We start from the raw sequence: 25,941 nt of genomic DNA, 5'->3' as shown, positions 1-25,941 counted from the left end.
GTTGAGGAGGTTGCTGCGTGGTAAGAGGCTCCAGCCTCAAGGAAAGTGGAGGTTGCTGCACAGCGCTGGTATCTGGCAACTCCCAACGCGGCAGCTCACGCATGGAGGTAGCTAGAGGAACCTCAACCTCATACGTCTGGCAGATTGTACTGCGCAGAGGGGGAGGAGCGTTCGCAGGAGGAGGTGTATTAACCTTCTCTGCCTGAAACTCCTGCATCAACACCGCAAGCTGAGACTGCATTGTCTGCAGTATAGACCACTAGAGTTTAAGAAAGACAACAACAAACGGAGCTACTGTCCGTTGAGACTGAGGGTCTAAAACAGCTGGTGCGGCAACAGACGGAGCTACTGCCTGTTGCGATACCACCTTGCCTCTCTGGGAGGTGTGCAGTTGTCGTACTGCAGCAAGTCCGAACTGACCCAGGGCTAATGGCTACACCTAGGAGTTGGACTTGTGCGGAAGGGACCGACTTGCACTTAAAAGCTGCAAGATTTGGTCCATGGTTTCTGCGAGAAACCTCTTCCGCAGACGAGGAATAAAAGGGCTCTCTCGTCTTTGTGTGGGTGGGGTGATCACGTCGGCAACGTGTGTAGATACACCCGAAACCACGGAGGGAAAACGTCTGTTCGTCGATCAAGGCCTGCTGAACCCATAAGTCCTTCGTCATTACTTCTCCCCTGGGCTTGGGAGCTTGTAAGAGGTCCCAGACTAGGCGAACAACTGGCACGAACAGACGAACCCTCGAACGCAACACTGTAACACTTTGCGCTTCTCACTTATCACTTTTGATTTTCTGTTTGCACTTATTTCACTGAACTCGAAACTTTAAGTGGTTTGTACCTGAAACACGCAATTCTATCCTTCCTTAAAAGTTAGTAATTGCGAAAACAGAATTACAATGTAACAGAAAAATCTAATGAAAGATAAATAATTCAGTGGCTGGAAAGAGACTAAACACTAGATCAAATAAACTACGTTTAAAATCTCTCACCGCATAAAGCTTGAGAACAAGAATAAAACTCTAGAAACGTTTACCTTCTTCCCCTAAAGAGACTAGGGAGAAGAGCAAAAACGATAACAACGTTACTCGCTTGAACGAAACGTTTATCCTCCTCTCTCTCCCTCCGTCTCTATCTCTCTCTCTCTCTCTCTCTTGACTTAGAACCTGAGAGAAGAGCCCAATCATATATATCGTTAAAACATATTATTGTTAAAGGAAAAAAACTGAAAGATTTCCCAAATAAAAAGTTCCTTTATTAGAATTAAAACCATTAAGCTAAGAAAGAATGAACAAAACGCTAGAAACGGTTTACTCTTACTGCAACGTGACACCGTGAAAATTCTCTCTCTATCGTAACGATAGAGCGCAAGTTGAACGTTCTGAACGTCAACAACTGCAGAGACAAAACAAAACGTTAGTTCAACTTTGAAAACAGTACGAGACTATCAAAGAAATTCTTTCAAAAACATTAAAATAGCATAATATGTTAACAGGTAAAACCGAAATGACGGGCTCAATGTTAATTAACTTCGGTACCAAGAAAAGACCGCCTACTATTAGGAAAGGTCGAATATAAACAAATATAAAAATTAATTTTAATAAGTTTATAATAAAAGGAAGTTAATCGAAGAGGCCTATAAAAGGCGGAGAGATATAAAATAAATCTATAACTTTTGTTAAGCAAAATTAAGAAAGAGAGTCTATACTCTCTTAGACACCAACACTTCCGTCTAAGGGAAGGGTCGGCCATTTAAAAGTGAAAGAGAGTTCATACTCTCTTCGTCACCATAATTAATCAAATTAATTCCAAAAGCTAGCTAAGCTAATGATAAAACTTCCTGAATAGCGAAAGCTAAACTCTAGAGCAAATACATCACCAAATCGTGAGCAAAAAACTCCAGAATCAACAGCGTATCCATGTAGGTCTAGCCGGAGGCACGACAGAGGAAAAATTGAGGTGGTGTCAACAAGAAGTACTGCAGTACCTGGCCACAGGTGGCGCTTGTGAGTACACCCCCCTCTTGTATAGCGATCGCTGGCGTATCCCTTCCGTAGAATTCTGTCGGGCAACGGAGTTGACAGCTACATGATTATCGGGTAAGATTAATATTGAAAATTTAACCACACAAATTGCATCCCCCCACTGATCTTAATCAATACATTCAGGTTAAATATAAGATGTCCAACCTTAGAATTAGTCTACATTATTGGTAAAGTAAGTAATGATGGTTAGCTGCTCATAAATTGTCTTTGGTTGCAGGTATTACGCATTTCTTTGAACTCTGTTTTATCTCAAAAGTTGATTATATCTCAATTCCCTTCAGTTCACTTAAATATTTGTGCTTTGTCCAAATGTACTAAACTCTCAAAACTTCCCAATAACAAAACATCGCTTCACAAGAACTTTGGTAATTTTAGTTGAAGTTAAACCGATAGTCTTCAACTTCTGACCTACTCATGTTCTCAACTACTTGACATAAATAAAATTTGACTAAGTTTTATTGATTCATGCAATATAATGTATTTAAATTTAAAATACCTTATAGGTACTTATTTCCTTAACCTTAAGTAAGCAAGAGCGAAAGTTAAGTAGGTCATCAAGTCGGAAACTGCCCGTGTCATTCAAGTACAATCGCACGCTTACCTTTTCAGGGACAGGCTGTTTGCGCTGCTTCTTGACCATCCCAGTGGCCAGGACTCTGCCACCACGTCGCTTGCCCACCTGCGAAGAGACAAGCTCACCTCCATTAGACTGGATCCCATCTTTTTCCCAAATGACTCACCAGTCCAGGGGGACCTTGACTATGTTGTTGGTCCTATCCTCCACCAACTGAGGCTGCAATGCCGATCTGGCCTCCCCTTCCATGACGCTTCTGCGTGAGAAAACCAAATGTGGCCGTGGAAATACCCATTCCACTTGGGCCTGCCTAAAACTAAAGACAAAAAGCTCAAGATAATGAGTATCACGTGTAGGTTCCTCCTCCCTCTCAGGTTCTCTGAAGGCCTTCCTGGTAAACAGGGTTCAAGTTCTAAGCTGGTTCAAGGATTATAAATAGAATATATATTAGGAAAGTCTATCCTACGAGCTATCACACAAAATGAACTACGTAAACCTCTAAGTTAAGATGAAACTTAAATGTTTAACTTGACTTGAAACAAGACTTGTAACCAGAAACAAAAGTCATGCCAGTGAAAAAAAATCTACATTTTTTTCTCTACACGTAATGTACTGTACTGCACATATCTCAAAAGACAAGCAAAAGTTATTCAGCAAAAAAAATCTAAATCTATCCTCATAAACAGAAATAAGACTAAATATCTATAAAGAAAATTTTTTCTCGAACACTTATTTCTCTCTTCTATATTTCACATTAATTTCTATTGCTAAACCAAACACTAATTTCGGGGGGAAAATAATATCCAAGACACAAATAAAAAGAGATGGACTTCTGACAATGAATAGCTGTAAAACACACAATACTACTTAGGAATTTAGTTTGGAACTGAAATAATGTAGTTTTCCACATTACGTACTCAAAATGTTAAAAAGAGAAATTAACAACCATGCTTTAGATGTCTGTAGAAAGTATAAGAAATGCAGTGATACTTGAAGCCCTTGAAAATACAGGATGCCAAGTGTATCGTTGGACTACGGGCATTCCACAGCCGTACACAAATATCCAAAAGTTACTAAGTTCAACAATTACTTTAGGATAGCATACACAGCATGAATATTGTAACTGGTCCTTTGCAATAGTGTTGCAATTACAATACTATGCTCTCTTATTTAATACTTAAATTCTAATCAAGTATTAAGCCCCTTGTGGGTAGATTACTTTAGGTTTTGAGTTCACGTACAATAGAAATATTTCTACATTTAGAATAGCAAATTAGATGCAGCCACTGAATTAAAAAGCCTGACAATGGTTATCCAGTTTTATTTTAAATAAAATCCAAAACTTCAGTAAGCACCCTTCCTAAGAACTTTAGAAAATCTATAACTTTATAAAAAAAATCCATTAACTTTAAAGGAATCCATAACTTTAAAAAAGTCCATAACTAAAAAAAACCCATATGTAACTTTTGTAAGAATCTATTAACCTTATACAACATGGCATAATTTTGCTGTTCCCTAAACTCGTTCCAGAGGTAGATGCAAGAATGTAATAAAATACTGTCAGACCTAAATCAACAACCCAAAAAATATCTACATCGAGCTCTAAAACCAGATAATGACCGATACAATTAGCATGTAAAAATCGACAGCTACTTATCAAAGGCATTCCAGTTACTAAAGTACTGCTATAAGAAATGAAAATTGAATGGCAAACAATTCAACAGAATGTAAGGAAAGTAGAGCATAAACTAGAAACATAGAAAAGGGAATGTGGATGAACAAGACAACGAGATAATTAACCTAGATATAAAGGCTTTGAAAAAAAAAGCAAATGGAAGTTTCTCTAAGTTTGTACATATTGTACCCTTCCAAATTATAAATTAAACCAATAAATAAAAACTTAATCCTCCAAGGAGCCAATAAAGCTATCAATTTCAACAAAGCCAACTTAACATTCTTAGTTCAGTCATCACCATCATTAATTTATTGGCTGAATTTTCCTAAAGGTATCTTAACTACACCACTAAACTTGAGGGCCATCTATAAGGAATGAACTAACAATGATGCATTCATGATTGGGTTTTTCCATCATCATAAGGTATTACCTAAAATGGTTATGAATTATTCTAAGGTTGACTTTTTCCCATCACTGAAATCTGTATATCGGGTTTTATTTACACGATTAACGAATCTCTGAGCACTATACCCAAATGAGGGACATTAACAATGCAGAATCTATTCAACCGTCCTTATATATCCATGAAAAGACAGCTAGAATCTATTCAATTGTCCTTAAATATCCCTGAAAAGACAGCTAGAATCTATTCAATTGTCCTTAAATATCCCTGAAAAGACAGCTAGAATCTATTCAATTGTCCTTAAATATCCCTGAAAAGACAGCTAGAATCTATTCAATTGTCCTTAAATATCCCTGAAAAGACAGCTATGTATAATTTTGTCACAAAGGAATGAAAATAAAGATATAAAAACTCTGGAAAGAGGACAAATACTACCATGTATTTTTAGATTAAATTGTATTAATGATGAATTATTTACAGAGTTTTATTGTCAGACTTAAGAGTAACAATATAAAAATCCCTATATAAACTATAAAAACTTTAACAAAACAAGAGGAAGAGAAATAAGATAGAATAGTGAGCCCGAGTGTACCCTCAAGCAAGAGAACTCTAACCCAATAAAGTGGAAGACCATGGTACAGAGGCTATGGCACTACCCAAGACTAGAGAACAATGGTTTGAATTGGAGTGTCCTTCTCCCATAAGAGCTGCTTACCATAGCTAAAAAGTGTCTTCTACCCTTACCAATAAGAAAGTGGCCACTGAAAAATTACAGTGCAGTAACCCCTTGAGTAAAGAATTGTTTGGTAATCTATCACAGATTTTGATCCCCAGCATACAACTTCAATAAACATAGCGTTAGTATTTAAATGGTGCTATACGATACGGTAAATGTTCACAAAAAGGCTTACAATCGAGTCCCAATTGATCTTGTTAAGTTTTAAATAATGCTAGAACTGAAAGCACGACTGTGAAATAATTATCTTCAAATCATCCCTCTTCTCTTACTAAAGTTCAGTGAAGTTTATTTCAAGATACAGCAATTTGGCACAATACCGGTACATAATTATCAAACCTAAAATTAGAGGGTATGATAAAGCCACTGTACTGGCCTTTCTAGGTTTGGGCTGGTATTCCATGCCACAATTAACGTGTGTAATAGCATTATTACCGTATGCAATGTTGCTTGCTTCTGTCTATAACACAGTACAATTACTCAATTTCCATAACTCCTATGGCTTCCTATAACACAGATTTTCTACATACAGTGGCCTACATCATTAACCAGTCTTGGACGTTAAGGCAAGCTTCTCATTTTCTCTACACTAAGCCTTTTTCATACTAAGATTTAGCAACAAAGCCACTTTCATAGTAAGATTTAGCAACAAAGAGGAGAATAAACCATATTCGCCGGCGCGTTCATGCTTCATCTTTTTTGTATCAGTGGGAAGCTAACATGGCTTCTCTTCAACAGTACAATTATAGTCTCGATAAAATACGCTGGAAAATGACTGTACTGTACTGCACAGTACTTTAAAAATGAATATTCTATCCATACTTTAGTGCTATTCGTAATGGTCTTCCATTCTCATGAAATATAGGGCAATGAAATTCCCAGGTAAGCTTCTACAAAACAAAATACATATGTGTAAGTTATAGAAAAAACATAAGGAAAGTTATATATACAGTAATGATACCATATAATAATTGCCAAAGCAAAAATGAGACCAACATAAAAGGAATGTGTGTTTGGGCAATTCCTCCAGTAAAAGAACTTGAACCAAAGAATTTTGAAGTATAAACAAAGGGTGTGATGGAGCTCTACAAATAGAAACTGCAACGTTCCCTTCAACAAAATACTGTAACCCATAAAATGTCTTTCCTATACAACTGAAAGATATAATTCAGCATTTTCACAAAAGCAATGTGTGTGAGAGAGAGAGAGAGAGAGAGAGAGAGAGAGAGAGAGAGAGAGAGAGAGAGAGAGAGAGAGAGAGAGAGAGAGAGAGAGAGAGAGAGACTGTGTGTGTGTGATGTCTAATGAGCTATTCCAAAAAACTACAAATCTTTAAAATAATTTGCACTTTTACCAGCCATACAAACCCGCGTCATTTATAGGGGTTTATTCCGTTGCCGTTTTCTCACAACCAGAATTAAGGAAATCGTTGGATTCTGACAACACAGAGTGGCTGCCAGCTATATCACCCACTCCAGTCGGAAATGGCTAGGCCAACAGTTTGTCTCACTTTCCCATGGTAAGGATTTTTTTCAAATATTTGTTGTTTGTTCCTAAGGGAAAACCAACCCTCATCAATTATAGAGGGAGTCCTCCATAGGAAGGATAAAGTCCCAGAGCTAGATTGGGTGTCTATATGACCCTGAAGCCAGGATAAAAAGACTATCATGACCTACTTGATTGAGAGACAAAGGTCATGATGTCAGCCTCATGATTAAAGTAAAAGATTGAACCACAATCCAACAAAAGTATTTTGTTATGAACAAATTTATATACAGAATTCTCATATGTTCAATTAAAACAAAAGTCACAAGGTTATTCTCACCTGCATATATAGTCTTCCATGCTTGTAATCCCAAGAGAAGAAAGAAGGGCCATTCATACTACTCTTAAACCACATTTATGTTGGGAATAACTGATAGCGTGACCATATGTTAGCCGTCCTGCAAAGGCATATGTTCTAAACTATTTGCTGTGCAGCCACCACTGGGCCCAATGAGAATGTATTCAGTGATCTGTGGGTGCAGTCATTCAAGTAGTGTGCAGTGAAGGTGGTTTGCCTCTTCCTAACACCAGCACTAAGAACTTGTGATATAGAGTGGTTCTTGCAGAAAGCCAGGGTTGCAGCAACACCACAAATGTTATGGGCTTTCGAAGGGGGCCCCAGCAAATGCTTCTCCCCAAGATTTCTGTGCTCTTACAATCACTTCTGGCCATGTTGAGAGAATGGAAAATGGCTGTCTGCTAAAGAAGGTGATGAATGCAAGAGTTGATGGGAGAAGTACAAGAGGAAGGCCAAGGTTTGGGTGGATGGATGGGGGTGAAGAAAGCTCTGGGTGATAAGAGGATAGATGTGAGAGAGGCAAGAGAGCGTACTAAAAATAGGAATGAATGGCGAGCGATTGTGACGCAGTTCCGGTAGGCCCTGCTGCTGCCTCCGATGCCTTAGATGACCGCGGAGGTAGCAGCAGTAGGGGATTCAGCATTATGAAGCTTCATCTGTGGTGGATAATGTGGGAAGGTGGGCTGTGGCACCCTAGCAGTACCAGCTGAACTCGGTTGAGTCCCTTGTTAGGCTGGAGGAACGTAGAGAGTAGAGGTCCCCTTTTTTTTGTTTTGTTTCTTTTGTTGATGTCGGCTACCCCCCAAAATTGGGGGAAGTGTCTTGGTATATGTATGTATGTACAATCACTTCTCGTAACTACAAAGAGATCGTGTTCCTGGACACTCCCTTCTCTGGTCGTGGGAAAACAGCGAAGGAGTAAACCCCTATAAATGACAAGGATTTGCATTTGCATAGGAACAAAAACTGTATGAATCACAACAGACCACTCCACAAGCAAACAGATGAAGCCAGTGCATAACTAGAAATTTCTACAGAAAACACAGACAGTACCTCCAAATACCAGTTAAAATTAAAAAATTATCAGTGCTATAAAGGAGGTTCCTATAGGCTATTTGAATTGCTTACAGAAAGTGACTCCTTGGATAACAAAAATTTAAGCAAGGTAAACAGCAAATGCCTTCCATGAGAAAATGATTTTTATGCATCCCTTCCAAATGCAAAAGTATTAACCATCTGGTGATCCTGGCCATCAAAATATTATTGTCAGGCTCATACTTTTAGCCAGGGAGCAATGTCATGTGTCAACCTACTTCTGTTGACATCTCGTAGCAAAATTAACAAAGGAATATAGATGGAAAGAAGCTGAAATCTACATTAGAAAGCTGATGACATTTTCTACGTAGCACTTGTTTACAATGAGCAGACGACGCCAAAGTGCATTGTCAGATCCTCACAGGGTTAAACATTCAATTCCTATTATAACTACAAACATCTACAGAAAAAAAAAGTTCAATGAATTTCTACCATAACATCCTAAATAATTTGACCCAAACACCTATTCATTTATACTTTCAGATGCCAGGCGTATAAGAACTTGTTCTCAAAGCGTACCAGAATTGTAAAACTATGAAATGCTACATGTCCTCTTTGCTTATCACAAAAACAGAGTAAAGCACAGTAGTGAGAACTTCATATCCTCTTAAATACTTCAATGATTCTTTAGTCAAAAAAGGGATTTTGACGAAGGAAAAATCTATTTCTGGGAAGAGACCTGTGATGCCCGGTGAAAGAAGTCCTTCTTTACACTTTTCTAATATAAATCTTCCAAATATACTAGAGAAAGATAAAAGCATGGAATGCAGAGGTTACTACCCTCGCACGATCACCTTGTGGGTGTCGTGTATACAACAGGGGCGTGTGAAAACCACTATTCACAGGCTGTCTTCCATTTAGTACTACCTTGAAAAATCAACACTACTGTTTACGCCACTAATCAATTTCCTTGCTTTTGGAGAAGTTTTGAGCCCCCTACACCCATTATAAAGAAATCCTATACTGTAGCAACATTAAAAAGAATTAAATAAACATAATAAAAAAAAAGTTCACAGAGGTGGAAAATTAATATACAGTACGTGCAGTATTTGGTTCGAAACACGGTAAGAGAAGAGAAAGAACAACCCCCAAACTGAATAACAGAAGCATAATGATCATTTAGCCTGGCCTTACAAGACTAATGATGGGTTTCTTAGTCGACGTCAACGGTAGTTGCTCCTTCGCCGAGGTGGCATCTCCGGCCTCTTTCGCAGGTGATGCTGCTGCTGCTGCTGAGCCCTCTTCGCTCGACTTGCTATCACTTTCTTCTTTTTTAATCCCCACTTGACCCCGTTGCTGCATTTTTTTAAATATTTCCATAAACGATCCGTCATTTCGGAAAATATTCGCTGGTTGTCTCGAGTCTTCTTGATTGCTGCAAAGAGAAAAGGAAATTATAACAGCTATTCATGATGCATCAAATATAACATAGGGTACATTATTATACCAATGTATTACTAACTGGCTAGACATTCCAGTAATAAATTCTTCAGCAAGGTAAATACAGCATAAACAGCAACTCAATAGTATTGTCTAAGTTATACAAGTAGGTTATACATATTTGCATACTGTAATAATATTCAGAAGTTTGGGTTCTTTTTGTACTTTAATTAATCTAGTTTATCACTGAATTTCATTTTTAGTATTTAATGTGCAATATAAAATTGCAATATACTCTAGTGTACCGAATATCAATGATGTGTGTTGCCGGATTAGCTAAACAATAAAATTCAATAAGCCTAGCATCGTGTAATATAAAATCACAATATACTCTAGTGTACTGAATATCAATGATGTGTGATGCCAGATTAGCTAAATAATAAAAACTCAGAAGTACTACACCAGTGTCTGTAATTTGTATTTTTCCTAGCTTTACAAACCGGAGTCCTTAAGGTAGGGAAAATTTCTTCAGCGTGAGGTGGAGCAGCTGTCGAAATCATTAACAACAGGTGATGAGCGAGGGCAAGAAGTCCCTCTCCCACCTGTAAAAAGCTCTTCACTTATGACCTTTCAACTCAGGACTGAAAGGGACCACTGAGGTGGGAAGTTCAACTTAGATGACTTAGATTAGTATAGGTAAGAAAAATAAAAATCACTTAAAATTTATGATTTGTTCCTACTCATACAAACTTTTCATCCATTAAGTGGTGAGAATCCTTGGTTGGTGGGATGATAGTAACCCCCAAACCGAACTAGTTCTTTTTCTTCCTTGAAAATGTAAATCTACCTGGTCCTGTACGGGAGCGTAGAAGATGACTCCAGCAACCTCCCATCTGGCTATCATAGGGATGAATATGCTGATAGGGTCTTGCTTGTCAAAAAGATTGTTATGTGATCCCTTCCGCCGAAGGTGATATCAGTCTGGAATAATAAACAGTACCTGATATATGATGACCCATGGGTTGGTACAGCATATACTGTATTCCACCATCCTCTAACTCGTCTAGGGAGGATGAGGGAGACACTTCACTTATTTTCTAAGAATGGAGCTCAGAAACTTAGTTTACCAGCACCAAAGTCAGATCCAATGGGTAAGGCTTCATTCCCAAGAAAAGGCCAGATAGAATGGAGGAAAAGAAACAGGTTGGGTGACACATAAGTTCTGTGCGTATAATGAGGAGGCTGGACGCCTTCCTTGCCAAACCCCGCACTGACAAGTTCTGAAGTGACAGAGTTGCCTCTGAGATAACTTATTTTGAGAATGGAGAGACCAAGGCATCCCTCCCCTTCAAAAATCCGGTTGACTGGTGCCACGAAGGTCACTACCTTCAACCAGACAGCACGAAGGTATTATACTTCAGAGACTCCAGGGTTGATAACCCCATTGACTTGGAAAAGTATGTCACTGCAACAGACAACTGGTCAAGTCAGGAGACTATCTGCTTGAAGAGGTGCTGATGCCGCAAGTTTGCAAATAACCTTTCTGCCTCAAGAGTGGAGGGGACAAGATCTTTTATGACTGACTGGAACCGAGAGTTCTAAGATCCACAGATCTGATCGGCAACTCAATCTATAGCCAAACTAGCCAGATCAGACCAGGCCATCACTGGGGATGACATGGGCCCTTGAGAGGCACCAAAGTCCTGCTCATCTGAGACCCTCCCTTTAGCTAGGGCCAAGTTCGTCTCCCTCTGACCATTGTACCCACAAATGAGTATACAAGGATGTCCACCCACAGAAGAGAAAAGGTTCCCCTTCCGATATGTTGAAGCAAACACTGGGGAACCGTACACACCACCAGAACCTGAAAAGCGTACTAACGTAGCTCCAAGGCTCCCTGCTTCCAAGGCATAATCCCTAGGGACCGAGATAGGGCAGTAAGTGCAGGAGTAGCGGTAGCATAAGCACTCAAAGAACGAAAGGAAGAAGTTAACCTCACTTCCTCCACCGCGAAGCAAAAGACATCGTCATAATATTCCAAGACATTTATGACGAATTTTATGAATCACTACTGTATCTTTTATCACAGGTAATTGTATTCTTCACAACAGTGAGACAAACTATTATACTATTATGGTGCAATGAAAATAACCTAACAGTCAATTCCCAACAATTAAGCAATTGGAAGAGTTAAATGTGACATCCTTCCTTAGTCGAGGGGGATCTCTCATGCAATGGGAAGGCTTAACTGGAAAACTGACTGACATGTATACAGTTAATCATAAGTCCTGACTTTTCTTTCATAATGCTCAATACAGTGCAGTATACAGTACTGTATTTTTTACTCTATATTTCTGCTGCAACAAAATTGATGAATGATTTCTAAATCAAATAGTATAATCAGGGAAATTTATGAAGTTTCAAACTTCTTTTTTTATGAGGAAGTTGGCATAAGTTTTGATTTATACCTTAGGTTCGTTGTTAATTTTATTTCATTGTTATTCAAACTACACTAGTTTGATTTTTAGGGCCGTTCCTCTTTCATAGTTTAGTCTACTTTCCCGAACTTGACCTTGCAGCATTCTACTTTGCCAAAAAGGGTGCAATAATATTACTACTAATAATAACAATTATACTAATACAGTAATGATGACACTGCAATAATAAAAACAAAATATTACATGTGATTTGCATTTCTTCCAGAATAAAAGTGCAAATACTTATATATGTGGATATCTTCCCAGAAATCTGTTGACAGCTGAAACTTGAAACTAGGTTTGGGAGTCGTGTGCTTCATTTCCCCACCACTCTATGTACTGTGCTGTACTGGTTTGGTAATAAACTCCTTCGGCAATAGGAACAAGAAAATGGGGTTGGTTTAAGGTGAGATACATAACAGACTTTGGGTTTATTCTAAAAGTGGAGGTTCAGTCCTTAGATGGGAGGTACTGGCAGTGAACAAAAGGGGTTGTTCAACCTTAGCCAGAAATGTGCTGCACTTTGCGCACTTCAGGACTGAAAACCTGTTTAAACCATCCATTGAAACCAAATTAATTCTGAACTAAAATTATATCATAAAATACAAGATGAATAATTTCCAACAGTCCCAACATATTATCAGCTAAGCTTTTATTTCTTAAATCAAGTCAAAATGTATCCTATCATAACCGACCTTTTTTGCTTTATATTCTCTTTTGTTTGAGGGTACACTCGGTCACACTATTCTATCTTATTTCTCTTCCTCTTGTTTCTTTGAAGCTTTTAGATTATATGTAAGAAAGATTTATTTTAGTGTTTTTCTTCTCTAAATATTTTTATTGGTCATTACTTCTATCTTAGTTTATTTATTTCCTTTCCTCACTGGGCTATTTTCTGTTTGAACCCTTGGGCTTATAGCATCCTGCTTTTCCAACTAGGACTGTAGCTTGGCAAGTAACAATAATAATAATAATAATAATAATAATAATAATAATAAAAGCCAACAGACAGGAACCACATAATTTTAGCTGCTTCTCTATACAGTACTGTATTTTGAACATACAATATTTTCCAATTGCTGTTCACCCTATTCCCATGATATTGTTTCGCTCCATCTAAAAATCGTGTCGCCCACTCAATCCCCATCACAAATGTTTGATGCAATGTTAAGATAATCGGGGGATAGGTTTACCATAACAACGACGGGTATACCTTTACCCATACGCGGCTCAAAGACACCAATATGTTAGGTTAGCAAGGAAATAGTATTCAAGACACCAATACGTTTGGTTAGCAAGGCTATGGGATTCAAACTCAGTTGAATCAGTGGTGGGGTACGGTACCGCCATCTGTGTAAGGACACAGAATTCTACGATACGTCAGGGGGAACGTGATGTTATTTATTATTATTATTATTATTATTATTATTTGCTAAGCTACAACCCTAGCTGGAAAAGCAAAATGCTATAAGCCCAGGGGCCCCAACAGGGAAAATAGCCCAGTAAGGAAAGGAAAGAAGGAAAAATAAAATATTTTAAGAAGAGTAACATTAAAATGTTATTTTCATTAGTAAAATAAATTTTTGAATATACTTACCCGATAATCATGTAGCTGTCAACTCCGTTGCCCGACAGAATTCTACGGAAGGGATACGCCAGCGATCACTATACTAGAAGGGGGTGTACTCACCAGCGCCACCTGTGGCCAGGTACTGCAGTACTTCTTGTTGACATCACCTCAATTTTTCCTCGGTCCACTGGTTCTCTATGGGGAGGAAGGGTGGGTCAATTAAATCATGATTATCGGGTAAGTATATTCAAAAATTTATTTTACTAATGAAAATAACATTTTTCAATATTAATCTTACCCGATAATCATGTAGCTGATTCACACCCAGGGAGGTGGGTGAAAACCAGTGTACATGTATATCAGTAAGCTAAGTATCCCGTATTTCATATTATTAGTTATTCAAAATAACAATGAAATTATAAGTACCTGGTAAGGAAGTCGACTTGAACCATTACTCTGCCTTTAATAAGTTCGTCTTCCTTACTGAGCGCAGCGTTCCTCTTAGGAGGCTGAACAACCCTAAGGTGCTGAAGTATAAAGGGCTGCAACCCATACTAAAGGACCTCTACACAACCTCTAACCTAGGCGCTTCTCAAGAACGAATTGACCACCCGCCAAATCAAACAGGATGCGGAAGGCTTCTTAGCCTACCGTAACAACCCAAAAAAACAACAATAAAAGCATTCAAGAGAAAGGTTAAAAAGGTTATGGGATTAAGGGAATGTAGTGGCTGAGCCCTCACCTACTACTGCACTCGCTGCTACGAATGGTCCCAGGGTGTAGCAGTTCTCGTAAAGAGACTGGACATCCTTGAGATAAAAAGATGCAAACACTGACTTGCTCCTCCAATAAGTTGCATCCATGATACTCTGCAGAGAACGGTTCTGTTTAAAGGCCATCGAAGTGGCTACAGCTCTCACTTCGTGGGTCCTTACCTTCAGCAAAGCAAGGTCTTCATCCTTCATGTGAGAATGAGCTTCTCTAATCAGAAGCCTTATATAATACGAAACTGCGTTTTTGGACATAGGCATCGAAGGTTTCTTGATGGCACACCATAAGGCCTCTGACTGTCCTCGTATAGGTTTTGACCTTTTAAGATAGTATTTCAGAGCTCTGACAGGGCAAAGAACTCTCTCTAGCTCGTTACCCACCATGTTGGAAAGGCTAGGAATTTCGAACGATCTAGGCCAAGGACGTGAAGGAAGTTCATTTTTAGCTAAAAATCCGAGCTGTAAAGAACATGTTGCTGATTCGGATGTGAATCCTATGTTCTTGCTGAAGGCGTGAACCTCACTAACTCTTTTGGCTGTCGCAAGGCAGACGAGGAAAAGAGTTTTGAGAGTAAGGTCTTTGAAGGAAGCTGACTGGAGAGGTTCGAATCTAGGAGACATAAGGAACCTTAAGACTACGTCTAGATTCCAGCCTGGAGTGGACAAACGACGTTCTTTAGAAGTCTCGAAAGATTTAAGGATGTCTTGTAGGTCCTTGTTGGAGGAAAGATCCAAACCTCTGTGGCGGAGAACTGAAGCCAACATACTTCTGTACCCTTTAATCGTAGGAGCCGAAAGAGATCTAACATTCCTAAGATGTAATAGGAAGTCAGCAACTTGGGTTACAGAGGTATTGGTAGAGGAAACTGCATTGGCTCTGCACCAGCTTCGGAAGACTTCCCACTTGGATTGGTAGACTCTACGAGTGGAGATCCTCCTTGCTCTGGCAATCGCTCTGGCTGCCTCCTTCGAAAAGCCTCTAGCTCTAGCGAGTCTTTCGACAGTCTGAAGGCAGTCAGACGAAGAGCGTGGAGGTTTGTGTGTACCTTCCTTACGTGAGGTTGACGTAGAAGGTCCACTCTTAGAGGGAGAGTCCTGGGAACGTCGACCAGCCATTGTAGTACCTCTGTGAACCATTCTCTTGCAGGCCAAAGGGGAGCAACCAGCGTCAGCCGTGTCCCTTCGTGAGAGACAAACTTCTGAATGACTTTGTTGATGATCTTGAACGGCTGGAATGCATATAGGTCGAGATGGGACCAATCCAGCAGAAAAGCATCCACGTGAACTGCTGCTGGGTCTGGAACTGGGGAACAGTACAAAGGGAGCCTCTTGGTCATGGAGGTGGCGAACAGATCTATCGTTGGCTGACCCCACAAGGTCCAAAGTCTGTCGCACACGCTCTTGTGAAGGGTCCATTCCGTGGGGATGACTTGATCTTTCCTGCTGAGGCGATCTGCTGAGACGTTCATATTGCCCTGAATGAACCTCGTAACCAGAGTGAGGTTTAGACTTCTTGACCAAATGAGGAGGTCCCTTGCTATCTCGTACAGCCTCCTCGAATGGGTCCCTCCCTGCTTGGAGATGTATGCCAAGGCTGTGGTGTTGTCGGAGTTCACCTCCACCACCTTGTTTAGCAGGAGGGACTTGAAGTTCATTAAGGCCAGATGAACCCAAAGCAGCTCCTTGCAGTTGATGTGAAGCGTTTCCTGTTCCTTGGTCCATGTTCCCGAGCATTCCTGTCCGTCCAAGGTCGCGCCCCAGCCCGAGTCTGATGCGTCCGAAAAGAGATGAAGATTGGGGGTCTGAATCGCTAACGATAGACCCTCCTTGAGAAGGATGTTGGTCTTCCACCACATGAGAGTAGTCTTCATCTCCTTGGTGACAGGGATAGAGACCGCTTCGAGCGTCAAATCCTTGTCCCAGTGAGCTGCTAGATGGAATTGGAGAGGGCGGAGGTGGAGTCTCCCTAACTCGATGAACAGGGCTAACGATGACAGGGTCCCTGTTAGACTCATCCACTGTCTCACCGAGCATCTGTTCCTCTTCAGCATGCTCAGAATGCACTCTAGGGCTTGGCTGGTTCTTGGTGCCGACGGAAAAGCCCGAAAAGCCTGACTTCGAATCTCCATTCCCAGGTAAACGATGGATTGGGAGGGAATAAGCTGGGACTTTTCTAAGTTGACCAAAAGACCCAGTTCCTTGATCAAGTCCAAAGTCCAGTTGAGACTCTCCAGACAGCGACGACTTGTGGGGGCTCTTAACAGCCAGTCGTCTAAATAAAGGGAGGCTCTGATGTCCGCTAAGTGGAGGAATTTTGCAATATTCCTCATCAGACGCGTAAACACCATAGGAGCTGTGCTTAGGCCAAAACACAGGGCTTGGAATTGGTACACAACCTTTCCAAAAACGAATCTCAGGAAAGGTTGGGAGTCTGGATGAATAGGAACGTGAAAGTAAGCGTCTTTCAGATCCAACGAGACCATCCAGTCCTCCTGCCTGACCGCTGCTAGGACCGACTTCGTCGTCTCCATAGTGAACGTCTGCTTGGTGACATAAGCATTGAGCGCACTGACGTCCAGCACCGGTCTCCAACCTCCTGTCTTCTTGGCCACCAGAAAGAGACGGTTGTAGAAGCCCGGGGATTGATGGTCCCGGACTATCACCACTGCCTTCTTCTGTAAAAGGAGCGACACCTCCTGGTGTAACGCTAGCCTCTTGTCCTTTTCCTTGTAGTTGGGAGAGAGGTTGATGGGAGAAGTGGTCAGAGGGGGATTGCGGCAGAATGGTATCCTGTAACCCTCCCTTAGCCACTTGACAGACTGGGCGTCTGCACCTCTTCTTTCCCAAGCTTGCCAGAAGATCTTGAGTCTGGCTCCTACTGCTGTCTGGAGAGGAGGAGAGTCAGTGTTTGCCTTTCGAAGGCTTGGGACCTTTCTTAGACCTGCCTCTGAAAGTGTCTGGACGGGTACTTCCTCGGCTGGGGGCTCTGCCACGAAAGGGCGGAATAAATCTTGTAGCAGGAGTATCAGCCACTGGGGTGCGGTAAGTTCTAGGAACCGAAGGAGCAACCTTAGCCTTACGAGCTGAAGAGGCCACAAGGTCATGAGTGTCCTTCTGAATAAGGGCCGCAGACAATTCCTTGATAAGCTCCTCAGGAAACAGGAACTTAGAAAGAGGAGCAAAAAGTAACTGAGACCTTTGACAAGAGGTGATCCCAGTGGAAAGGAAAGTGCACAGTTGTTCCCTTTTCTTGAGTACTCCCGAAACAAACATGCAGGCAAGTTCGCCGGACCCATCACGAATTGCTTTATCCATACAGGACATTATAAGCATGGCCGAGTCCTTGTCAGCAGGGGCAGTCTTCTTGCTCAAGGCCCCCAGGCACCAGTCGAGAAAATTGAAAATCTCAAAGGCGCGAAAGACACCCTTTAAGAAGTGGTCTAAGTCGGAAAAGGTCCAGCAGACCTTAGAGCGCCTCATAGCCGATCTGCGTGGAGAGTCAACCAAACTTGAGAAGTCAGCCTGGGCAGAGGCAGGGATTCCCAAGCCTGGTTCCTCTCCTGTGGCATACCATACGCCCGCCTTAGAAGTGAGCTTAGTAGGGGGAAACATAAATGAAGTCTTCCCTAGTTGTTGTTTGGACTGTAACCAATCCCCTAACATTCTTAAAGCTCTCTTAGAGGATCTAGCAAAGACGAGCTTAGTGTAGGCCGACTTAACAGTTTGCATGCCTAGAGAAAACTCTGATGGAGGAGAGCGAGGGGTAGCAGAAACAAAATGATCCGGGTAAACCTCTCTGAAAAGAGCCAGGACCTTGCGAAAGTCAATGGAGGGTGGTGACGACTTGGGTTCCTCCACGTCCGAAGAGGGATCATCAAGGTGCGCAGCTTCCTCCTCCGAAACCTCATCACCTGAGTGTTGAGAAGCGAGAGGTAAAGTTACAGCGGTATGCTGAACAGCAGAATCCTGACAAGCGGGTGCATAAACACTTGCGGTCTCATCCTCAAGTCTCTGTTGAAGAGGATGAGGGCTGTTAATGACAAAGTCATGAGGCTGGGATGAAGGAGGTACTGCGGCAGTTTGAGGAGCAAGTGTGGTGAGAGGCGACTGAAGTAAAACCTGAGGAGCAGGCTGCAAAGACTGGTCAAGTAGAGGAGAAGGTGGTAGATGCATGCGTTGAGGTGGCTGGCTCACTGCATGAGGTTCCTGTCTCAAGAGTTGCGCTTGCTTCAAGGGTTGAGGTGGTTGCGCAGTAAGAGATTTCTGTCTCCCGAGTTGAGGTTCTTGAGGAGTGAGCTGCGAGAGTTGAGGTGGCGGCTGCGCAGAACGCGGTTCCTGTCTCACGAGTTGAGGTTCTTGAGGTGCTTGCCTCGAGAGTTGAGGTAGCAGCTGCGAGAGCTGAGGTGGCTGCCTCAAGGATGGTAGAGGTTGTCGTACCTCAAGAGGTGGCTGCCTGGAGGATGGTCTTACAGCAAGAAACTCTTGTCTCAAGGGAAGAGGAGGTTGCAAGGCATAAGACTCCTGTCCCCATTGTTGAGGAGGTTGCTGCACAACGCTGGTAACTGGCAACTCCCAACGCGGTAGCTCACGCATGGAGGTAGCTTGAGGAACCTCAACTTCGTACGTCTGGTAGACTGGACTGCGGAGAGGAGGAGGAGCGCTCGCAGGCGGAGGTGTAACCTTCTCTGCCTGAAACTCACTCATTAAGACCGCAAGCTGCGACTGCATGGACTGCAGCAAAGCCATCTTGGGATCAACAGACGATGAGGTCTGTTGAGGCAAAGCCTTAACAGAAGTTGAGGTCTGTTGAGGCATCGCCTTACCTCTCTTAGGAGGTGTGCAGTCACCTGATGACTGCGGCGAGTCAGAGCTAGCCCAATGACTACATCCGGGCTGTTGAACTCGTGAGGTTTGGACTTTACGCTTAAGAGGTCTTGAGACCTGAGTCCAGCGTTTTCTCCCCGAGAAAGCAACTGCAGACGAGGAAATTAAAGGCTCAATCGTCTGAGAGTGGGAGTGACGATCTCCGTAAGATACGCCCGCAACCACCGAGGGTACTTCTGTGCGCCGATCAAGGCCTGCCGAACCCTTTTGCCCTTCGACATTGCTTCTCCCCTGGGCTTGGGAGCTTGCAAGAGGTCCCGGACTGGGAGGACGACTGGCACGCACAGAAGTACCCTCACGCACAACACTGACACTGACACTAGCACTCGGCACAGCACTGGCACTACCACTTCCCACTGCACTTTTCACTTTTAGTTCCTTAACGTCCGCCAAGAGGAACTTGTGGTCACTCACTACCGACTCCACTTTATCACCTAAAGCCTGAATGGCACGTAAAACATCAGACATATCAGGCTGAGCACAAAAAGTAGGTTCGGGGGTAGCCACTACAGGGGGAGGAAAAGGTTGAGGATCATGAGGTGAGGAATAAAGCGAAGAGCGAGCCGAACTCCTCCTAACTCTCTCTCTCTCTAACTTAGTGGTATACTTTAGGAATCGAACAAAATCAAGTTCCGAAAGTCCGGCGCATTCCTCACATCGATCTTCCAACTGACAGGATTTTTCCCTACAGTCGGAACAAACGGTGTGAGGATCAACCGAGGCCTTCGGAATACGCCTAATACAAGTCCTACATCGTCTTTGGGGAGGGGCTTGAGAAAGGTCAGACATCTTGAATCAAAGAACAGTCAAGGGGGATTCCAATTAAAGCCAAAGATCGTTAACCATTAATCAAATCAATATAAAAGCTATCTAAGCTAATAGACAAGTTTCCAGTATAGCGAAAGCTGAAATCTTAGAGCAATACTTCACCAAAAACCGTGAACAAGACTCCAAAATTATAAGCGTATCCATGAACGTCTTGCCGGAAGCACGACAGAGGAAAAATTGAGGTGGTGTCAACAAGAAGTACTGCAGTACCTGGCCACAGGTGGCGCTGGTGAGTACACCCCCTTCTAGTATAGTGATCGCTGGCGTATCCCTTCCGTAGAATTCTGTCGGGCAACGGAGTTGACAGCTACATGATTATCGGGTAAGATTAATATTGAAAAATAAATATTTCCTATATAAACTATGAAAACTTTAACAAAACAAGAGGAAGAGAAATTAAATAGAATAGTGTGCCTGATTGTACCCTCAAGCAAGAGAACTCTAACCCAAGACAGTGGAAGACCATGGTACAGAGGCTATGGCACTACCCAAGACTAGAGAACAATGGTTTGATTTTGGAGTGTCCTTCTCCTAGAAGAGCTGCTTACCATAGCTAAAGAGTCTCTTCTACCCTTACTAAGAGGAAAGTAGCCACAGAACAAATACAGTGCAGTAGTTAACCCCTTGAGCGAAGAAGAATTGTTTAGTAACCTCAGTGTTGTCAGGTGTGTGAGGACAGAGGAGAATCTGTTAAGAATAGGCCAGACTATTCGGCGTATGTGTAGGCAAAGAGAAAGAACCGTAACCAAAGAGAAGGATCCAACGTAGTACTGTCTGGCCAGTCAAAGGACCCCATAACTCTCTGGCGGTAGTATTTCAACGGGCGGCTGGTGCCTTGGCCAACCTACTACCTCATAAAATAATGGCACAGGGAAATATTTACCAAATGATGCTAAAAAAAAAAAATACAAACATATCAAAATAATGCTTTAAAAATAAAAACAAGCACATTATAAGTACTCAACTAGATTTCAGACATTTTTGTCTCTAAATTTACCCTTGTACCAATATTGAAGCAAACGCCTCTATCCATACTGTTCGCTAAGGATTTGCCTGTAGTTTAGCATAAAAAAATTAGGAAAGTTTTTCCTGACCGGAACTACAATAATACCAATAATTCAGCTTCACCAGATATTAAAATTAGACCAATCGATATAACTCAAATGTCAAATTACTGACAAAATTTCCACTTTAATAGTAGGTAGTAGGTTGGCCAGGGCACCAGACACCCGTTGAGATACTACCGCTAGAGAGTTATGGGGTCCTCTTACTGCCCAGACAGTATTACATTGGATCCTTCTCTCTGGTTACGGTTCATTTTACTTTTGCCTACATATACACCAAATAGACTGGCCTATTCTTTACAGATTTTCCTGTCCTCATACACCTGACAACATTGAGATTACCAAACAATTCTTCTTCACCCAAAGGGTTAACTACTGCACTTTAATTGTTCAGTGGTCACTTTCCACTTGCTAAGGGTAGAAGAGACTCTTCAGCTATTCTAAGCAGCTCTTCTGGGAGAAGGAAACTCCAAAATCAAACCATTGTTCTCTGGTCTTGGGTAGTGCCATAGCCTCTGTACCATGGTCTTCCACTGTCTTGGATTAGAGTTCTCTTGCTTGAGGGTACACTCGGGCACACAATTCTATCGTATTTCTTCTTGATTTTTTCAAGTTTTTAAAGTTTATATAGGAAATAATTATTTCAATGTTATTACTGTTCTTAAAATCTTATACTTTTCCTGGTTTCCCTTCCTCACTGAGCAATTTTCCCTGTTGGATCCCTTGGGCTTATAGCATCCTGCTTTTCCAACTAGGGTTGTAGCTTAGCAAGTAGTAATAATAATAATAATAATAATAATAATAATAATAATAATAATAATGAAAGGCAACAAAAATCCATAATTCAAGATGAAGTGCCTCGTAATTTTATTGGGTCAAGGAATGTTAATAAAGATTATAACTATACAGAAGGTCGCCCACTTACAAAAATTTGACTTTCAAACAAATCCAACTGATAATAACAAAGATAAGATAAAGAAATAATTTAAACAAAATTATATCATTTAATACCGAAAGCAAAAGAACATTTATAATAACCTGACATCTATTTTATATGAAACCCAACTATTTGTTGACTTTTATGGCTGAAAGTCATAGAAATGGGAATCAGGTTAATCCTACTCTACGCCAATATTTACCAAATTCAACTTACAAACAGATTCTTAGTTTGTTAGTTGACGACCTTCCGTAATAAGAGGAATTGAGTTGCCAACTGAACTTTAAAATTAAAACCGCCAAATTAGGTGTGTTAAACAAACAGTTTAAGCAACTATTATATCATTATTCATTCAATCTTCCAAGTAAGATACAATTTCCCCCACCCCAAAACAAACTACCCGGGGTGTATGTATGATAGCGGCCTCATGTATGTATGATGAAGGCTGACTAAGAATACAGCAGCCAAAGGGGGGTCGGTTGGGGGGGGGGGCACTAGCCCCCGTTAAGTAAGGACATGGCTTGTAGGTTAAGCTAGGCGTATGTATAATAGCGGCCACCTGGTGTATTATTACGGCTCACTTAAGATAAGACAGTGTAAAGGGGGGTCGCAGGGGGGGCGTTAACCCCCCCTTTAGGTAAGTAGGTAAGAACACGGCTTGTAGGTTAGGTTAGGAGGGGGAAGTTTAGATTAGTTGATGTCTATTTTTAATGAAAGTGTGAGGAACTGGCCGCTGATATACAAAGGCTCCAACTACCAAATTCCTAAGCTTGGATATTCAAGATACCTAACTACACTTTATTAATACTAGCTGCATTCCTGCATCTCTCCTCTTTTTGTACAGTAATTTGGAGGTTCTTTAAATGCTGGGAAAGCAAAAAATGTCAAGATATGTTGAGCCAGGGGGGGAGGGGTTAAAAAAAAAAACTAGCTTAGTTTCCTCACTAAACGACCTGGAAGTGACATTGTCAACATAGTCAACCAAACAGAAGTTCGTGATGCCAACGTACATAAACAGAAGTTCGTGATGCCAACGTACATAAACAGAAGTTTGTGATGCCAACGTACATAAAAAGAAATTCGTGATGCCAACGTACATATAAAGAAGTTCGTGATGTCAATGTACATAAACAGAAGTTTGTGATACCAACATGCATAAACAGAAGTTCGTGATGCCAACTCACATAAACAGAAGTTCGTGATGCCAACGCGCATAAACAGAAGTTCGTGATGCCAACGCGCATAAACATACGTTCGTGATGCCAACGCGCATAAACAGAAGTTCGTGATGCCAACGCGCATAAACATACGTTCGTGATGCCAACGCGCATAAACAGAAGTTCGTGATGCCAACGCGCAAAAAACAGAAGTTCGTGATGCCAACGCGCATAAACAGAAGTTCGTGATGCCAACGCGCAAAAAACAGAAGTTCGTGATGCCAACGCGCATAAACAGAAGTTCGTGATGCCAACGCACATAAACAGAAGTTCGTGATGCCAACGTACATTAACAGAAGTTTGTGATGCCAACGTACATAAACAGAAGTTTGTGATGCCAACGTACATAAACATACGTTCGTGATGCCAACGCACATAAACAGAAGTTCGCGATGCCAACGCACATAAACAGAAGTTCGTGATGCCAACGCACATAAACATACGTTCGTGATGCCAACGCACATAAACAGAAGTTCATGATGACAGCGTACATTTGATGTATATTCAAAATACAGTATATACAGTATGTACTACATTAAAAATGTCCATACAATATACAAACCACAAATAGTGACACTTTTGAGTAATTACTTCATTTTTAATCTATTATATATTTTGAATATACACTATAACATTTCTGTTAGGTTGACTATGTTGGCAGTGTCGGTTCCAGGTCATTTAGTGAGGAAATCAAGATAGTTTTTCTTATATAACTATATCTTGTCTTGTCTCGTCATTTTTTGCTTTCCCGGCATTTAAAGAACCTCCTAATTACATTATAAGAAGAAAAGCGCTGCGGGACTGCATAATTTTGGAGTAAATGAAGAGCGTGCTCTTATAAATAAATGCCCAAGGTTTTGGGCTCAGCCATGTCATCCTGATGGAAGGTTCCTTTAGGCAGCTTTCTAAGGGATATATGGCCTATATTTCATTAACTCTAGCCCCTGAGGCTATTACAAACAGAAAATTGACTTTCTCTATTATTCCTTCCTCCATCAGGACGACATGGCCATCTCACCCAAAAATAGATTCTTCGATTTGCTCAAACTATTTTTTTTATTTTCCCTTGCTCAATATATCTTGTCATTTTTTGCTTTCCCGGCATTTAAAGAACCTCATATTTACTGTATAAGAAGATAAGAGCTGCGGGAATGCATAATTCTTGAGTAAATGGAGAGCGTGCTCTTATAAATATATGCCCAAGGTTTTGGGCTCAGCCATGTCATCCTGATGGAAGGTTCCTTTAGGCAGCTTTCTAAGGGATATATGGCCTATATTTCATTAACTCTAGCCCCTGAGGCTATTGCGAACAGAAAATTGACTTTCTGTATTATTCCTTCCTCCATCAGGACATGGCCATCTCACCCAAAAATAGATTCTTCGATTTGCTCAAACTATTTTTTTTATTTTTTCTAACTCCTCAACCCCTTGCTCAATATATCTTGTCATTTTTTGCTTTCATGGCATTTAAAGAACCTCCTAATTACTGTATAAGAAAAAGAAAGCTGCGGAATTGCATAATTTTGGAGTAAATACCCAAATTTATTTCCTACGGTATTCTTCTATAGGGTACTGTAGTGTTAGCCTACCGTTGTCTATTTTGTTAGTTATCTAGGCTTAGAATGCACAATTAACATTAAAATAGTAAATTACGAAATATACAATTGCATCTGATTGTCATATAAATACCATAATGGGAAATTAATAAAAATCTATAGTTCTACGATAATGACAATTTGGCAATTAACGATAGGCTTCGCCATTTGCAACAAACCCTAAATTAGGCCTACGATAAACTATGACAATTACATCTAAAGCATGCAATTGCAAGGCTCATTTAAATAATAACAATTATAAAAATCATAAACCATAATTAAAACCAAATTTAGTCCATAATTAGACTCGAAGCCTACTCGACGTTGGGTAATCAAGACCCATTTAGCTATCGTAAACAACGATAATTTACTAAATAAACAATATAACATCAAGTATAAATCTCTGACGTTATTTCTACCTATTGGAATCATTATCCGAAGATCCCGAGGAAGAACCAGGATAAGGATGATAAGACGATGAAGAGGAAGAAGGAGGGGATGCTCGATCCGCCATATTGCCGTGAGTGTGTTCGTCTGTGCGTGTGCGATGTGCGTTCGTTTAGCTTAAGTCACAGGCGTTCGATAAAGAATCATTATATAATAAAGCTTTATTTTTTCAATCTACTTTCATTAATGAATAATCTATATATATTCTAAGCTTTCGGTGATATTAAATATGGATTTAATACGCAGAATTTTAAAATTCTGACTTCGTTCCTAAGAATAGTTGTATGATAATGTTTTATTCTTTTAATTTTCTTCCATTAAGGAGTTATTTCTATATATTTTAGACTTTCCTTCGTGTTTTAATGGGGTTTAATACGCAGAATTTTAAAAGGAGATGGGTT

General features: G+C 40.9%; 1 protein-coding gene across 1 annotated transcript in view; it reads right to left on the bottom strand.

The window, feature by feature from the left end:
• Window positions 1-25,641, bottom strand: part of LOC137614374 (telomerase RNA component interacting RNase-like) — a 39,266-nt gene extending 13,625 nt beyond the window's left edge. Inside the window, exons 1-3 of the mRNA XM_068344161.1 lie at window positions 25,513-25,641; window positions 9,506-9,746; window positions 2,647-2,724 (exon numbers count right to left, since the gene is read on the bottom strand). Coding sequence (XP_068200262.1) covers window positions 2,647-2,724; window positions 9,506-9,746; window positions 25,513-25,607 — 414 coding nt within the window. The 5' untranslated portion in view covers window positions 25,608-25,641. The remainder of the gene's footprint in view (window positions 1-2,646; window positions 2,725-9,505; window positions 9,747-25,512) is intronic.
• Window positions 25,642-25,941: the final 300 nt, after the last annotated feature.

Source organism: Palaemon carinicauda, chromosome 20, assembly GCF_036898095.1.
Source record: "Palaemon carinicauda isolate YSFRI2023 chromosome 20, ASM3689809v2, whole genome shotgun sequence".
Classification (NCBI taxonomy): Eukaryota; Metazoa; Arthropoda; class Malacostraca; order Decapoda; family Palaemonidae; genus Palaemon; species Palaemon carinicauda.
Note: the sequence above shows the minus strand (reverse complement) of the source record. Positions and strands in the feature narration are given on the sequence as shown.